This window comes from Amblyomma mixtum, chromosome 4 (genome assembly GCF_055824585.1).
Source record: "Amblyomma mixtum isolate Tamu chromosome 4, ASM5582458v1, whole genome shotgun sequence".
NCBI classification, from domain to species: domain Eukaryota; kingdom Metazoa; phylum Arthropoda; class Arachnida; order Ixodida; family Ixodidae; genus Amblyomma; species Amblyomma mixtum.
The window spans coordinates 120,403,596-120,422,028 of NC_143015.1; the positions used below are offsets into that span (position 1 = coordinate 120,403,596).

Sequence of the window (18,433 nt, forward strand, 5' to 3'; positions counted from 1 at the left end):
TGCCTTCTATTCGACGTAACCTCGTGAATAATCGGGATAAATCATCATTTCTAGTCGCTGTATGTCGCCGTGACAGAGCAAGAGAGATAAAAAGCGAAGGCAGGGATGTTAACCAGAAGGGTGGCTACCCTGCACTGGGGCAGAGGGATGAGATGCTGTCACCATCAAGTCGCACTGGAAATAGTATAAGTACATTGTGCGGATGCGCTCCTTTTCTGTCTCTCTCTGACTGACTCAAGCAGGTGAGACAGATGACGACGGTGGCGCGCAACTAATTATAAGTGACTGTCGTTTCATTCGACCAGCCCTAACAAAATATTTATCAAAGCGGCTTTGCCTTACCAATGCAGCGATGTGCCCGACTACTGAAGTCGCATTCCATTCCCCTTGCTCTGCACTTTTCCTTGTCCTTTTCACTGCAATCTGTGGGTTTTGTATCTGTGGTCAGGAGAAAAAAAATCGCTAGCTGAGGCACGTTTGTCGGAAAATTACTGCAACCTAACAGTTTTTTTGCGCGTAATAAGACAAAATTTTCAAGGAACTCTCTCCTCAAGGAGCGTTCACATCGAGGCACGTAATCAAGAAGCGTGCACATCAATAGTAGTCTGCTGGAGCAAACGCCACTTGGACAGGTAGTCACTCGGCGTTATTATGTATCTGAAGTTAGAAGGGGCCCACTGAAGAGTCCCCACATTGTCCATTCCAAGCTTAGCATGTTTATCAAGTGTCTGACAATTGCGACAGCGTCTTATAACTTATTTGTCCATCCGAGACCACCAAGAGACCTCACGAAGCCTTTGCTTAGTTCTTACATTGACAGGGCTGTTTTCGTGTGCAGAGCTTGAAAAGTGCAATCTTCAACAAGCAATCTTCCTGAGAGTTTTTGCACGTCGAAATAGTGAACGGCTTCTGGCGCCAAGGTCAAGAACCACCCTGTTGGGACGTATTTGCAACCGTTCGCAATACCTCGTCAGAAGCAGTAGAAAGTAGTGTGGCTTTGCGGGATTGTTGGTTCATAGTCTTGAAGAACACTGTAGCCCAACAGAAGATGAAAACACGAAGTACAAACAATTTCCCGACGATTACGTTACTTCGGAAGGCGAAATTTGAGCGCAGCTCATCAGCTGTTTCAGCTTTTCGTTAGAATGAGGCAAAGAATTCGAGCAAGACATGTACAATTACAGACAACTTGCTAATTTTTCAAACATATTCCTTCTTCAAGAAACACTCCACTAACAGTTCTTGCTTGTCATGAAGGAAGCTTTGTGGTCGGAGAAATAGATGGATATATACTCGACTTGCTGCACCAATGCCTGGTTCTCAAAGACGAGGTGTATGGAAGTATTTGGCGAGGTTGTCACAACCATGGGAGGCGTTACGAGCGAGAGGAACGGGATGTTCTCCCGCATAAGTGGTAAGAAATTCCTGTTTGTCTTTATATCTACATTAAAGTCCCCATTCACCCTGCCACATTGGCAGGTGGCAGTTTTCAGTGCTAACGCATGCAGCCCACATCTCTCTCTCATCACCCCACAATTGTTACCAACAAGCCCAAACTGCCACCTTAACCCCACGTGCCTATAAGCGCGATTCAGGGGTCACACTGACCCAGGGAGCCAGTTATGAGCACTTTCTTTCCTTAAAGCGATCGGAGTGTAAAACGTTGTCAGCGCCAACGCGAATTACCACAATGAACGCCGACCGCCTATGGCTTAACCGCAGCGTTTCTGGCACAACGTTGTCAATGCCAACGCATGCAGCGCACACATGTCACCACCGCCACGTAGCTTAAAGCACGATTGAGGTTTATTCACCTTAATTAGAAAAAGTGAATTTAATCCTTTCTGCCAGATTTGTGACAAAAACATTCTTGCAGATGACGACCATATTCTCTGAGGATGCGAGGGAAATCCTCTGCCCAGAAGGTTCCTGCCTTATCACTCAGCTGGCAGCTGGGAAAAGATTATATGCAACGAAATTATAGAAGTACAATCGAACATCGCTGATTGGATCCTCGAGGTCGGCCCTTCATGGAGGCCACCTGGGGCGAAGTATCTTAAAGATGACAAACCACGCCTAATGAAGTTTATTCATCCTCCTCCTCCTCGAGCCGTCGAGCCATCACATTAAAGAAGTGCGTTTTCACTGGATACCCGGTCATTACGTCACTGATGCTAATGAGAAGGCTGAATTTTCAGCAAAGTCCACCCTTTGCGGACGTGTGGCGTCATTAATTCCAAACGCTGAGCATTTGAGAATAGACCGATTTGAACGTTTTGTGCAACTAAACTCCTTGAGTCATAAGCCTTTCCTTGCTACAGCGGATTTTCAGCATTTGGCATTCCCTTGTAGTCTTCGCTGATGCAGTTCAAGACAATACGGGGTTTCCATGACCCTCTTGCTGTGCAGAATGCCACGATTAAATCTTTATTTGTGGCGATCGAGGTTCTCTTTGTCAAACCTTTGTGAGTCATGCGGCGAAATTGAATCACTTGATCACTTTCTCCTCTCCTGCTGGTGGTTTGATTCGCTGCAAAGAGTTTATCTGGATATTACCCTCACTCGAGTAGGGCTTCCACTTTATATTCCGGTTCCAGGGTACATTCTCTAAAACCAGTGTGCGACCTTCATAATTACAGAACTGCGTCGGAGAGATTGCTTTGTTAGTTATAATTTTCAAAATTTTTTACTTCAGCACAAAATTTCACCAACGTCAATCCTAGATGCCTCGGTATCTGTTCCTGATGTTTGCATGCGCAAGGCACCCTGCTGTGGGTGTTTGCCATTCCACCAGAGGCCACCAAAAGCTCGCTCAGGATACACCTCCTTTTGCATCGAACAGACAGGAAATTCTACCGGGTATTACAGCCTATTTCAATACACGACCTCTTGGGTTAGGCTGAAACAATCATGGTTTTTGATTAATTGCGCATAACTATCAACCCAGCACTATCTCTTTCAGCGTGGCAGCTGGACAGCTGCGGCCGGGGAGTATCTTAGCTCGCGTTAAGAGCGAATGTGTGCGCCCGCAAGTGGTGACTGCACACGATAACCCTAGCCTGCAACTCATCAGACATGCCCCGAAATAACAAGGACCGCATTTTATTGCGAAAGCAATACTGCTCGAGGTTTCCGCTCTTGGCCGTCGTCCCGGAGAATCCACCATTGACCTTTAGCGGGACCTGTGTGTGACGTCATACCAGCTGTGGAAAAGCGCCCCCCCCCCCCCCCCCCAACTCGGCTCGTCGCGATCGTCCCAGCGAATCCTCCATGCCGCAGCTGCGCGCCGCTGCCGCGAGAGGCGCTCGCTGTACGTGACGTCATGCCAGCTGTGGAAAAGCGGCCCCCCCAACTCGGCTCGTCGCGATCCTCCCAGCGAATCCTCTACGATATGTCGGATGACGTGTATAAGGTAGGGGTGTGCGAATATAAAATTTTTCGAATACGAATCTAATACGAATACTTGGTTCCGAATATCGAATCGAATATCGAATAATCAAGGAGAGACGCATTTAACCACTACAAAACATTATTTGAGCACCCCAAGAACATCACAGTTCAACTAACAGTGATGAAATGAACACAAAAGATGTGTGTGGCTGCACAAAAAGTATCAAAGTCTCAAACATTATTCTTAGAAGAGTGGAAATATCAGAGAAGATGGCTAGTACACAGCATTGATTAAGGCTAGCTTGCCATAAGCACAAAAGCCCGTTGCTGGGATGACCATAAAAGGTTGTCGTGAAGGAAAACCGGCCGCTCCACATGGTCAGGCAGAAGTAGTTAGTTCCCTTCTAGCTAAAGCGACTTCTCCAGCCACAAAAATGCCCTCTCACTTGGCACTGAACTGGCACGTATTGCGAGGTATTTCGTGCACAGCTCTGACTATACCAGCTTCGCAGGTATAGCCACAAAGAAGCTCACCAGCGTAGTCAGCTACTGCATGGCCCAACGTTACGCATTGCTCTGGCCGCCGCCATATTGTTATGAATCTGTTGATAGGACTTGCGAATCGAAATGAACGCCGGTGCTCGCAATAGAATATTCCGCTGGGTACGAATATTCGCGTCGGGTCGAATATTTGAAAGAACACGAATACTTGGATTTCGAATCGAATATGAATACTAGAAATAAAGTATTCGAATTATATTCGAAAATTTCGAATATTCGCACACCCCTACTATAAGGTGAAGCTGCAACGATATGCTGCAGCTAAGAAGCGGCGGCGTGCGGAAGAAACGGATGAAGAGCAGGAACAATGTTTAGCTAAACGGCGTGCATATTATGCAGCCAGGCGAAGGCGTTCAACATCTCTTGATCTCGGTGCCGTCCGTGTAGAGCGGCGGTAGTTACGGCGGAGGTTTCCTACTGTATGCAGCCATGCCGTCTACAGCGAAACAGAAGGAGAAAGCAGCTCACATTGCTTTCGCAATTTCCGGGCTCAACCAAGCTAAGCCTCTGCCAATTTTTTTTATCAATCCCATTTAGTTCGGTTCTTCCAGTTTAGCTATAAGATTCCAAAGCCTTAAAACTGCAAACATCTGGATTATATTGGTCCCCTCTGCATTTCCCAACGTCTTTTCAAAGAGCGCTGTAACTGTTCTAGCGCCCTCAATAGTTCGACTGTCATAGTATACATACGCGACGCATCAGGAATAAGGATCACTTTTATCTCCTACTTAGTGAAGCCGCAGCGCTAAGACCGCTGGTAAAGCTAAGCTTGCGGCCCCGCGTGGCGTCGTTTTGCCCTGCTCCAAAGCTCTTTAAGCTCTTTAGCTTTCTCGGCTTTCTTTTCTTCCAGCTGACCAAATGTAAGAACATGCATTTATTGAGATTCGCTTTGAACGCTACGGGCCACTCAACCCAGCTCTGCCAGTGCCTCATTCCAAAGTCCTCGCAGCATTTTCGCTAAGAAATGCAGAAAGCAGCGACAGAAAATTGTCTAGAAAGCGTTTTTACCGGTACACAGGGGAGCCCCGCCAGTAAAATCGCATTCTTTTCCGATGTCCTTGCACAACTTTATCTCTTCTTTGTTACAGTTCTTGCGCTTATCATCTGTCGGGAGGAAAAGAGAGAATTAAACGTAGAAAAAGCAAAATGCGGCATCTTTCGTTCGTGCTCTGACAGAGTTTGCGACTGTGACCGTAATTTCCTTTGTATTGCCTAAGCGGCTTTAGAGGCGACAGGAAATCATTGAACATGGTGGTGTTCACGGACGCCTTCTTACCAAGACATGTGGCAGACCCAGCGCTGAAATCGCATTTCTTGCCGATGAACACACATGCGTTCTTCTCTTCTTCATTGCATTCCTTGCGCCGTTTGTCTGTTGGACGAAACAAAAGACGTAATGAATTATCACTAAAACTGTACATTGTTACTCTTATTAAAGAAAAAAAGGTGTTTAAAGCGTTAAACAGAATCGTCAAGGTGTTTAGGGCAGAGCAGGTCCGTCGGAATAGAGACGATTGCTGGCAACCACCTTTGGTGACAATGCAGCGCATAGCGCGCACTTTTCGCCTGGTCTCAAGCGATGAACTCATCGTCGAAGCGTCACCGGTACGCCAGTAACTCTTGCACGCTCTCCTCCGCACCTTTTCGTTTGCGCCCCCACGGTCCGTGATGACCAGCTCCTGCCGGAACTAACCCAGTCAAGCCCATCGTTGACGCACCGAAATTCCTGGAACTTTAAGAAGATAGTGGCCATTTTTCTCTCTCTCCTTTAAAATGACTGACGCCACTATGTCGGCGCGGTCTGCATGGAAAACTACCGACCGGGTGAAGAGCGACCTCAGGGATGGCTGGTGGGGTAAAGCGAACAAGCCAGTAATTGAGCGTGGCCATGCAGAAACGACCTGTTAATGCAGGCCTTCATTTGCGCCTCCGGACCTTTCTGCTCTAATGCTCCTCCTGGTTGGGGTCTCCAGTATGGTTAAAAAAAATAAAGAAGTAAAAATCACTTACCAGAGCATCGAGCGGCGCCAGCGTCCTTGTCGCAATCCTTTCCATGTTTACTGCACGCGCTTATTTCATGTTCATCGCAGGTATCGTGCTTTTTGTCTGTGGAAAGTTGAAAAAGCAGAAATAGAATATGAGAATGAGATTGCTGTTTCGATAGAAAAACGGGACCCAAAAATCAGCCTGTCATTATTGACCGCGTTTAATAACAAATACAGAAGTGGGACGTGTTCTCGAAGCAGTGGTCCTTCGAAGTGGACTTTCCACACGTGAGCCACCTTTCTCCCAGTTCTCTAAGAAATACATGGATAGCTTTACCGTACCCATACCATTTCTGGGCTTTCAATGTGCGTGGCCTACTTTACATCATTGGACAAGGTATGGTGGGCTTTCAAGAGCCCGCCTTCTCTTCTTTACACATTAAGTACATCGCAAGCCTACCCGGATAAACATCTTCCGGACTGACAGTAGCTGATAATTTCTGTGCACCGACTGGTGCAAACATTCGATGCACAGGCATAAAAAATAATAGAATTGTAAACGTTATGAATTCTGGGGTTTCAGTCCAGAAATGGCACACAGGCTATGAGAGATGCCGTAATGGAGCGGTCCGTATCTTTATATCAGCTGGGGTCTATGACGCGGCCTGATGTCGCACAGCTCTCGGCGGCTTTTGTTTTTGACTACATTCAAATACGGGCGTGACGATCGGGATTGAACTCGAGACCTTATTAAGATAAGCAGCCAAACGCCAAAACCACTGAGCCACCGCGGCGGGCAAAAACCACGCATAGACGCAACAGTCAAAAGCGCACCTGTCCAGCGAAACAAAGTGGTGGCTTTCATTTCAACGTTGGCTGTGCTGTGTCAGCAAAAGGAAACGGAAGTTGTTCGTTAAGGTGCTGAGGAGAGTTTCTTACCAACACACAAAGGCGCCCCGGTGGTAAAGTCGCATACTTTCCCAAAGGACTTGCACTCTTGCTTCTCTTTGTGATTACAGTCTTTTCGCGTTGGATCTGTCAAGAGACGACACGACCACTGTGGTTACCTGAGGTAGAGTTCGTGAAGAAATAGCGACTGCGAAAAAAAGGTCGGAGACGATCAATGAGCTTCATGCTGCTAAGTATGCATTACCATTACTGTTTCCCGGTGGCCGTGTGGCAAGCGGTACTCCCTCTCCACTTTCCGCGTGCTCAAGATCCGATATAGTGCGTAGGCATTTGGTTCTCATAACCTCTAGTATCACACTCCAGTAGGAAAGAAGTAACCTACGCCTGCGTAATCCACTCTTTTAAATAGGTATGAAACCGGCGGGCAAGGAAAGTAGAAGAGAGGAGAGAAAAAAAATGTGTTGTTCTAAACCTATAATCGTACGCTATCACGTGACGCCATCTTTTCTGTTGGGCCTCTTCGCTTTACTAAGCTCTGGCAGCCAGGTGGCAAGGTGCAAGGCCCTGAAGACACTCTCCGCCCCATGGCATACGGCAGCGTCTCATTGCAATGGATGCGCACAGTAGAACCAGGCTTCTCAGGCGTGCAAAAAATGACGCGATGCTATTGAGAGCGGTCTCATGCGGCACAACAACCCTTCCAAAAGAAACTTTAGACAGTCTATAGAGTATCTATAGACCTCTGTCTATCAAGTTTATAGACTGTCTATAGACAAGTCCTAGAGAACAGTCTACAGGCAATACAAATGCCATAGACAGTCTATAGACAATATATAGATTTATGGCCATACATTTTGAATAGACTTTTGTCTATAGATAGTTTATAGACTATGAATAGACAAAAAGCAACATCTACACGAAGTCAATAGAGTCAATAAGATGTCTATAGACTGTCTATAGACCATTTTTATAAGGGGAACGAGGCTGCGCTGCGTTCTTCCTTCGATATGCGCCGTCGTAGAGCGTACATGTAAGCTCCGTTAGAAAAGCATGCAAATAGCAGCCGCAGTCTGTCTTCAATTCGACACCACATTGGAGTGAAAATCTCCACGCGCATTGCTCGTCAAACGATACGGCGTGCTCTCAGATTATGCCCCGTTCGTCGAATAACTGCGCAGTAAGTATGACCGCAGACGTCCTTTGCGATTCTTCGTGAATGGCTCGCTGTTCTGAGCGGAAAAGGAATCACGATAAGCTCCGCTCAACTGTCGTCGGTCACCCCGAGCATTATATCAACTGACTGAGCGTTCGTCTCGTGGAAGCGAGAGTATCATTAGCACAACGTTATCTGCATTGTGGGGGTCACACTGTGCGCAGCTGGGGGGGAAGACAAGTCTCCGCGCCAGTCACACACAGGCGTCACTTGTACGCAACCCGTGTCCTCCAACCCGCGAAGGGTTCGGGCGATATAGGCAGAGCTGGTAAGAAATTGTTTATTAGTGTCAGCGCAAAATAAAAGGCACTACGCGCCGGAAGATCGTTGAATTCGGAAAAAAAAGCAAGGACAGGAGGCTGACCATGACCGTCGCATGACTCACGGGTAAGGGCAGCGGGTTCCTCGGCACTCCGTGGCGTGAGACCCTTTCCCGCGCAATCTGCGCCTTTTTATTGCGAAAGCAATACTGCTTGCACTTTTCTGCCATCGATGGAGGTTCATCCTTCGCTCCGGCGCAGCTGCGGCGCGCTACCACGTGACCGCGTGACGTCACGACAAGAGGAGAGCTGGGGGCCCAACTCGTCTCATCGATGGAGGCTCATCCTTCGCTCCGGCGCCGCTACGGTGCGTGACGTCACGACAAGAGGAGAGCTAGGGGCCCAACTCGTCTCATCGATGGAGACTCATCGATTTAATTAGTTTAATTAATTGATTTCTGTTGTGTCCCTTTGTTGCTTTTGTGTGTGTGCGCCCCCTCCTAACGACCACTCGCATTCCCCTCCTAACGACAGTTCGCATCCTCCTCCTAACGACCACTCAATCCTCCTCCTAACGACCGCTTGCCCCTCGTCGCACGCTGTCACCAGATGCCCCCCCACGGTGCGCCCCCGCACCCTCCTCCTGTTCTGGGAAGCCACTCCCTCCCGTGGACGCTTCTCCACTCCCTCCTTTCTTCGGGCGGCCAGTTCGGCTCCTGCCTCGGTCGACGCTGGTCGCACCCTCATCGGCTCTAAATAAACGAAGTCTAAAAGTACCGTGTGCGTCTTTCGCTGCATTCAACACAGCGACCGGACACGACAGTGGCGACGAGAAAGTGGATTCGACCCGCGCTACGCAACGCTATTGACAAGCCATGGCTACGCGAGGGTTTCCAAATCAGATACCAGAATTCAACGGCTCATCGTGGTCATCGTGGGTTGGACGCCTTCAGTTCTACTTTGAAGCTAACAACATCACAGACCCAGCCTTGAAGAGGGCCAACCTGCTGACGCTGTGCGGGGAGCAGACCTACGATACTGTCTGCGCCCTTATTCAGCCAAGCACACCAGCGGCAGTGTCTTACGACGACATCGTAAAAGCGCTGCAAAAGCACTACGACCCAAGGCCATCCGAGGTCTACAGCCGGGCTCGCTTCCAACGACGAGATCAACTGGGAGGAGAAACTGTGAGCGCCTACGTAGCCGCGCTCAAGAAGCTCGCTGCCGACTGCAATTTTGGAACGCTGTCGACAACAGCTACCGGGCAGGAGGGAGACGCAGCTTCTTCTGCTAACACCACCATGCTTCCCTTGGACGTGATGTTACGCGACAGATTTGTGTGCGGACTGAGTGACGAGTCACTGCAGCAGCGCCTGTTCGCTGAGAAGGACCTCACATTCAGCAAAGCTTACGACATCGCCGTTCGAGCGGAGAGCGCCGGTCACCAGCAGAGAGGGATTCGCCGGAACACCGAGCCGGTACACCAGACAAGCAACCAGGTGCGCAAGCCTTCTGTTGTTGTAAAATCGGTCAAAAAGGCACAACGCTGCTGGCGGTGTGACGACCAACACAACCCCCAGGGATGTCGATTCCAGTCAGCCACGTGTAATTTTTGCCACAAGCGAGGGCATATCGAAAGAGCATGCATTACGAAACGGAGACTTGCCAAGATAAAGTCACCTTCCCAGCCTAATCACAGCGTCAACGCCTCAGAGAATACGCCGCTATCTGATCTCCATGGAACAACATCAGCAACACCATCTGTGTTGTACGACCTGAACACCATGAATCTCGGCACGCGACCGAAGATTTTTACAGAAGTAAGCGTACATCACCAGCTGATTAAGTTCGAGGTGGACTCCGGCGCAGCCTGTACTCTGATCAGTGAGGACACGTTCCGAACTTCATGGCCATCTGACGCACCCGCCCTGCAACAAGACGACACGCACCTGCGAACGTGGTCAGGACAGAATCTGCCACTATTGGGCTCTGCCAACGTGCAGGTTAACTACAACGGCCAGACCCATACGCTACCTCTGCTTGTTGTGAAGGGCACAGGATCAAGCCTTCTAGGGAGAAATTGGTTTTCTCCACTAGGCGTGATGAAATGGAGTAAACATCAAAACGCCGATGCGCTAAGCCGTCTGCCACTAGACGCAACGGTTGACGAACCATTTCCACCAGGAGACGTTCTGATGTTCGAAGCACTGCCAGAACCTCCGCTTACAGCAGGCACAGTTGCAGCATCTACGCAGAAGTGCGCAGCTCTCCGGCTAGTTTACACAGCTGTTCAACAAGGCAACGTGCATAAACTCAAAGGGGACAACTTCGACGCTTACCGCAGGCGAGCTACAGAGTTGAGCACCCATCGCGGCTGCATCATATTTGGGTCCCGAGTTGTGATGCCGAGAGAACTACGCGCACAAGCTATGTCTCTCATCCACGCCGGACATCGGGGCATCGTTGCAATGAAAAAATGTGCCAGAAGCTACATGTGGTGGCCTGGCATTGACAACGACATCGAAACAGTGGTGCGAGAATGCAAGCCTTGCCAGAGCAGCCGGAGCGCCCCGCCGAAAGCTCCTGTCCCAGAATGGGAAAAGCCAGACACACCATGGCACACACTGCACATTGATTTTGCAGGACCAATTGAGGGCTGCACTTTCCTTGTGGTCGTAGATGCCTACACAAAGTGGCTTGAGATAAGGCAAATGGGACAGACGACTTCGGCAGCAGTCATTGACAACCTCCGATCACTGTTTGCAACGTTCGGCCTGCCGCGCAAGGTAGTGTCGGACAACGGAACACCGTTTGTGTCTGCGGAGATCCTCAAGTTTTATCGCGACAACGGGATCTCATCAGTTACATCGGCCCCCTACCACCCAGCGACAAACGGACAAGCCGAGCGCTACGTAGCCGAGCTAAAACGCGCCCTTGAAAGAGATCAGACAGGCTCGCTGCAGCGCCGCCTTGCGCGCTTTCTCTTCAAGCAGCACACGACGGTTCAGAGCACAACAGGCGAGACCCCCTCGAAAATGATGTTCGAGCGTGAAATGCGAACCCAGCTCACAGCCATCCTCCCCGAGCCAAAGGCAGAGACGTTCCGGGAAGAAAAAGCAATTCCGCGCTGCGGCACGCTTAATGAGGGGCAGCGCGTCCTCGCCCGACAGTTTCTGAAAAAGCCACGCTGGGAGGAAGCTACAATTGTCAGACGCATAGGCCTGCGCTCTTGGCTCGTCAACATACATGGCACAGTAGCACGCCGACATCTCAACCAGCTGCGTAGATTTACGACGCCGTCTGAGAGCTGTCCGCCAGCGGAGAGAGCACGTGCACCATCTTCCCACATAGCCTGGCACCTCTTCCCGGAAGAAGAGACTTCGCCCAGGACAGACCTAGGAGACACAGCGAACAACAGCCAGCCTACAAGTGTTTCTCCCCCGAGCGCACAAAGCCAGCGCGCCTCCACGCGTGAGCGCCGACCCCCTGCACGATACCAGGCAACTTTCTAAGGGGGAAGGAAGTGTTGTGTCCCTTTGTTGCTTTTGTGTGTGTGCGCCCCCTCCTAACGACCACTCGCATTCCCCTCCTAACGACAGTTCGCATCCTCCTCCTAACGACCACTCAATCCTCCTCCTAACGACCGCTTGCCCCTCGTCGCACGCTGTCACCAGATGCCCCCCCACGGTGCGCCCCCGCACCCTCCTCCTGTTCTGGGAAGCCACTCCCTCCCGTGGACGCTTCTCCACTCCCTCCTTTCTTCGGGCGGCCAGTTCGGCTCCTGCCTCGGTCGACGCTGGTCGCACCCTCATCGGCTCTAAATAAACGAAGTCTAAAAGTACCGTGTGCGTCTTTCGCTGCATTCAACACAGCGACCGGACACGACAATTTCCAATCATATAATTGCGTTAATTAATTAAGTAAGTATTTAAACTAATTAATTGATTTAACTAATCAATTCATTAATTAACCTAATGCCGAAGAAGAATCTATGAGTAGTGCGGAGTGATATAATCACAAGAGAAGAAAACGCCGTGCGGAAGAAACGCCGGAACAGAAAGAAGAGCGGCCTGCTAAAAGAAGAGTGCAGTATACAGCTAAGAAGAAAGAGCAGAGCATTGTGGTGAATCAAGACGGTGACATCGTGGCTCAGCGACGTGAAGAACAAGAGATAAGAGTTGGCGAGTTCGAGTCTGGTACGCGTGAATTCGAGAAAGGAAACTACCAGCAGAACCAAGCACAGCCAGGTGTTATTGCTTTCGCAGTCAGCCAGGCTTAACCAAGCTAAGCCTTCAGCCAATTTTTTTAATGCCTCCCCATTGCCTCCTTTCCCCTTACGTGAGCGGCCAGCGCGCCCTCGCCGTGGCGTCCGGGAACGGCCTTGGGCGTCAGCGTCTCACGCATGAAGACTCGCGCTGGGAAACTTCTTTTTTATAATTTTCGGCATTGTTGAAAGCATATTGCATTAGCATTGCGATGCAAGACCAAATCTTGCCTGACACGGTCTGCACGCATGCGCCGTCTGAGCCGTCTGCTCGAATCTCCGGCCGCTCTCGAGAAAGGTCTAGAAGCTCATCGCAATACGGCCGACCGCACGGAATTAACTGGCGAGATATTTTTTTTTGGTTTAAACGAAAAAAGCATTTGAGCTTGTTATCGGCGAGACGATCTTACATACACGCAGAAAAAAAATAAACAGCGATAACAGTCGCAATAGGCACGACAGTGGATGGCACAGACGACGTGCAGCGATGGACCAGCCGAAACGAGTGCCCGCATTACCTTAGAGGCTAAACAAAACTTCGCATAAAACACCGCGGTCCCTCATGTCCATATAAATTGGTCACGGGCGGCCGCCGAGTGCTTGCTGCACAAAACTGTGCCCAAATCCGCCCAGTGATCTGGCCACCAGAAGCGGACACGGCAACCTGAGAAAAAAAATAAAACGAACGGCTAAATCCTCTTTGTGGCAACCACCGGGTAGCCCGTGGCCAGCCAAAAGTGGATCACCAGAAAGGTGTATTGTCGCGCTAGGAACTTGCAGTACTAGCCGGTTGCTCTCAGTTGCCTTGTGAGGGCACAGGGTGCGACGGAAGACTCCTAAGGTGTGTATTACGAGTCGAAAGAACGGAAAGATTTGTAGGAACGTACGGAATGTCAACAGGTGTCACGAGTCCAGTTGCAAAGCGGTAGGAACATGCAAGAGAAAGTTGAAGCTGCAGGTGTAAAGTAGCATAATTTGGTATCAAGGAAGGAAGACTGCGATGCACGGAAAGACGAAGCCTCGACCGATACTCCATTGGCGACGCCAGGATGGCATAGCTCGCACGCAGTTTGAATCCCGAACGCAATCGGACAACATCAATTGTCCAAAGTAAAATCGGCTCTTCCCGCAGTTTAAAAGAAGCTTCTGGCATGTTTTTCTATCAGAAGTTAGTGAAATTTTTCTTGCAGTGCCGATTTTAGCTTTTCTACGTCCTTTTATAGCGTCCCAGGCTGCTTCGGAGGAAGTCGTTGGTCCTGCAGTGGCCGGCGGATGCTGAAGTCGTGAGTTTTTTCTCATCCACTTTAATGTCACCGTATTTCGGTGGTGACATTACAGAGAAGTGACAGGAACTGTTCGACGAGATTTTCGTGCATGACTTTGAAGAAGATTGGCGTCTACCAATAATGCATCGTATTTACCATGAATGTGGTGGTAGCAATAGAAGCAAACAGCAAATAGGATTGTATGACCAAGCTCTTCTCGAAGCGACGACGGAAAGTGTTTTCGCTCCTCATTGAAGGAGAAGTTATTGCATTCGTTGCAAAAGCAAAATAGCGTGTGCCGCTGTTCGCTTGATTGCGCAGTTGAGCACTACAGCATTATAGATCTACTACGTCGTATATTTGGGAGGGAGACGCTTGTCTTCTATCGTGGCTTGAAGCTCGGGGAGGCCGATGAGCCATATTGGACGTCAGTCAGTGTTTCAGAAGGGAGACGCTTGATCCCTCCATATCGACTTCGTACTTAGGGAGGCCGAGTAGCCATATTGGACTTTGAGAACTTTGATGCGTCTTTGATTCCGAGGTTCAGTACTGACAAAGAATGACCTCAAGGAAGAACTAGAATATGAATATTTTTACAATATTGTACTTCGAATAATACGAATATTTGGAACTGGTCGACGGAAACGGCACTGTCCACATTGTCTTTTACGGGTGTACGTACGTTCGCGCGAACCCTTTCTTCAGCGACCTGGTCGCCCACCGCTCCCATGTGCATAGTGGCTTAAGGCTGTTGAGCTCTACTACTTGAGTGTTCCTGCTGGAGCATTGGCACCAGCTGAAAGTAAATTATCATTGTTGATGTACAACTTCGGAGATGAAGGCCACAGAATCTACTTCACCCGAATTGCTTCGCAGGGACAGGCAACCGCGTCACAACCTTCAGAGTCACAGCATTCCGGCCATTGGTGATATATCTATAAACAAACAGTTGCTCTCCTGTAGAAAGAGTCTGCACTTGAATGTCACTTGGTCGTAGAAAGGCATCGATATCAGAATTGCTGTCAGCAACCTGGCGAATCGGTCGCTGGGTACATAGCTGCTCCCAGAGATTTGGTTAATATTTGACGCTTTCTTTCGCCGGAAGTCATGCTGTGCGATCGTTTCGTTAATGGCCTTTCTTCCCAACGTGTCCGGGAACGTTCCTATTGGGAGGCCCCGACGTATCGTTTGCCACTGCATCCAGAATTGCTCTCCAGTGAGAACAGGTTAGCAAAGATGGCCGGGAACTGGCAGCGCTCATACAAGTAATCAGAAGAACAGCGCCAACCTCATCTGAACGTCCGACTTTCCTCTCACGACGTTATTGTATGCCAGGGTCCGAACGTCATTCTTGGCAGTACACCCCTTCACAGCGGCCCTCGGAGTTTCCTGTAGTTTTGCCTTCACTCAGAGGGGCGCCAACACAGCCACCTCAATACTCAACGCAACGATGCGTCCAATCTCCACCATCACAACTTCCTCCACGACACAACATGCCTCCATCTTCACAAGTGCCTCAGTTTCATCAATCTACATCTTCACGCAACCTTCATCGTCCACAACTGTCGTCGCAACCATTCCAAGCCTCTAGACAGCCTCGACACTTGTCCACACCATCGTCGAGTTCATCAAACCTCACCTACTGTCATCGTTGCGGACCAAGTCCCCGCAGCATCTACATATCCGGTCCACGTCAAGCCCTGCTTCTATTGTTGAAAGATCGGATACTTTGAATCTGTCCGCAACCGACGCAGACCACCGATTAGAGAAGTAACCCAACAACATTCCCAAGAATGGGAAGACCTACAACAATATGTGGCGGCGACATAACACTACGAAGAAGAAGACAAAGAAGGACAATACACACCTACTAAACCGGTGTGTCAACAGCTCGTTCAGCCCGTTCAGCAGGTCGTTCATAAGCTCCTTATAATTTATGAAGCTATAAAGAAGTTGCGGGAGACAGTACAAAACAAACAGCTGTCGCAGGTCTGTCCAGCAGGGCACCTGAAGTGCGCCGAGAGGTCGCTTCAGTTCAGCCCTCTTATCTTAAGCCCATCTGGATTGCATTCAGTTCTTTGCAGACAGCACCAGTCTCGATTATCTTCGTCGAAGAGGCAATTGAAGATGACGTGTTGACGATACGCTCGTTGTCGTTGGCCACAAGACGCGCACGTAATTGTATTTGAGCAAAGAGCCACAAGTGATTGCCTGGGGTCATTGGTCAGACAATGGTGATATGACGGCCGTACCATTTGGTTACTGCCGCCGACGAAGCCGGGAGCCAAAAGCAAGTCCTTGGCAGGAATAATATTTTGAAAATGATTCCGTTCACTTTTTTTTTTAATTTCCCGCCCTTGATGAGTGGTTGAAGCGACACCCGTTCGCTCTTGGTTATTGCTTCATGTCTAGCGGCAACGCGGGCTAGTCGCTTCAGCCAGTCATAAAGACAAAAAAAAAATTGGTAGTGGTTTAGCTCTGGTTAAACCTGGATGATTGCGAAAGCAACGAGGAGAGAGAGAGGGGTGATTGAGAGCGCGCGTCAGCGGCGGCGGCCCCGGCACGCTAGCTATGCGCCGCTACTGCGCATGCGCAACTGGCGAGCGCGGCGGCGGCACCTCTGAGTCACCCGCGCAGCGGCGGCGGCGGCGCGCCAGCTGTGCGCCGCGTGACGTCACTGCTCCTCGCGCATGCGCACTATGGTCTTTCGTCAGCTCCGCGAAATGGCTCGGCGACTCGCGTAGTGTTGCTCTCGCAACAAAAAGCCACCACTCGCGCTGCGCACATCCTGCGTTAAACAAGCCATGACCGAACAACGCCTTCCTATAAAGGGGGAGTGATCGCACGGGAAAGTGATGATGTCTCACCAGTGCAAAGCGCGGCGCCGGCGGTAAAGTCGCATTCCTTTCCCATCGCTTCGCAGTCTTCTGTCTCATGTTTATTGCAATGTTTGCGTTTTTTGTCTGAAAGAAAAGGGGGGAAAGAGTATTACCTTCAAGAGCACAACCAGTCACACCACGTGAACTGTCAGACACATAGAATTGTATATTTTAAACAGAAAGGTCTTTTCTTTGTGTTAAATGTGATGCTCATATACGACGCTCATTCCTACATAGGTTGACATCAGCATCCACAACTAATGTACAGAAATTTCTGAATCATTGCGGCTGGTTATTCGCAGATGCTTAGCAAAAAGCGCGTTTGATTCAATAGATCGCTTACCAAAGCACAGAGGCGAACCTGCGCTAAAATCACATTCCATGCCCTTCGCTTTGCACTTCTCTAACTCCTCTTCATTGCAGCTGTCACGTGCCGGGTCTGTGCGAGAGAAAAGAAGGCATTTTATAAGTGCCCGCGCTTCACGCAGTTCACATTAACTATGATGGACCACGGGCAGCGTCTCACCTTGGGCTGTGTACCATACCTTCTTTTTTTTCCTTCTTACTTTCCTTCACTCTCTTCTCAAACCATGGAAAAGAAGTGCCCGTAGCATAGCCGGTTCCTCTCTACGCACACATCATTTGCTTTTGCTGTAATTGTAATCTACGATGTATCACTTCAGGAAAGAAAAAATAAAGAGCCGATTCTCCACCCTACATTGCGAACACAGGGTAACAAGAGCTATCTTTGCCTTGTGCAATCAGTTTCGGCACGGAGACCTTGAGCTTCAACAGTGAGAACAAAAAGCATTGTTATTCGCAATAACGTAGTTACATCTTGGCATAGTTACAACAGCGCTCTAAGAAGACGGACAAAAGGAAAAGGCAAGGAAACATGGCACTCACTATCGGCTCATTGCTTTATTCACAAAGCAGACAGCGTATGTGATCTTAAAGTTTCCCTTTGCATTTACTTTTAAGCTCACTTTAGGCAATGTTTGTCGTTCTTAACTTCCTGCATTAAAACGGAGAGTTGAGCTAGTTGGTACATGTTTCTTGGTAAAAACAGCGCTAAGACGAAAGACAACGACCTGATTCTTCTGACCAACCTGATTCTTCTGAAAAATCATGTACCCTCATTTTTAATGAAACTAAGATTCTGTACAAACACAAAGATAAACTTACACGGGAAATCAGTGAAGCCTTTCATATCCAAAAAAACAGTGACTCGTGCGTGAGCATCCCCTCTGTAATAGTTCATGACTGCGAACTGAGGTATCTTGATCCAGGTGATTGATGTATCATTGTAGCTTTTGGTGTTGCCATGCGTTCTTGGTTGCCGATGGAGTATATATTGCGTGTTGTTTCTAATAAAGCCTTCAGTTGATAGTCAGCGCCGGTCCTGTTGTACTCTTTTTCGTTGTCTTTCGTCTTAGCGCTGTTTTTACCAAGAAACTTCCTGCATATTGGTGCTTTCTGAATAAAGGAATCAACCGATGCCCAGCGCCGTGGTGTTTTCTCCGTTCGTCCGTCTTATTGCACTGTCGCCTAATCTAGACGCCTGCTCATCCCTCCCTAGCTGGTAATGAGGCGGCTCATAACCTAGCTCGAGAACTGTCCCGCCGAGCTCGGCCGTGCAGCCCGCCCACCCTATACTCCGGCAAGGACAAGTTGTTTTCTGACAGAGAAATCCTGCAGCACTACAAG

General features: G+C 49.3%; 1 protein-coding gene across 1 annotated transcript in view; it reads right to left on the reverse strand.

Annotated features, from left to right (window-relative positions):
• The window catches only part of LOC149348090 (uncharacterized), a 292,673-nt gene that overhangs the window by 204,802 nt on the left and 69,438 nt on the right, over positions 1-18,433 (reverse strand). The window contains exons 18-24 of the mRNA XM_089541683.1: positions 17,070-17,165; positions 16,715-16,810; positions 6,876-6,971; positions 5,962-6,057; positions 5,228-5,323; positions 4,960-5,055; positions 343-438 (exon numbers count right to left, since the gene is read on the reverse strand). Coding sequence (XP_089397809.1) covers positions 343-438; positions 4,960-5,055; positions 5,228-5,323; positions 5,962-6,057; positions 6,876-6,971; positions 16,715-16,810; positions 17,070-17,165 — 672 coding nt within the window. The remainder of the gene's footprint in view (positions 1-342; positions 439-4,959; positions 5,056-5,227; positions 5,324-5,961; positions 6,058-6,875; positions 6,972-16,714; positions 16,811-17,069; positions 17,166-18,433) is intronic.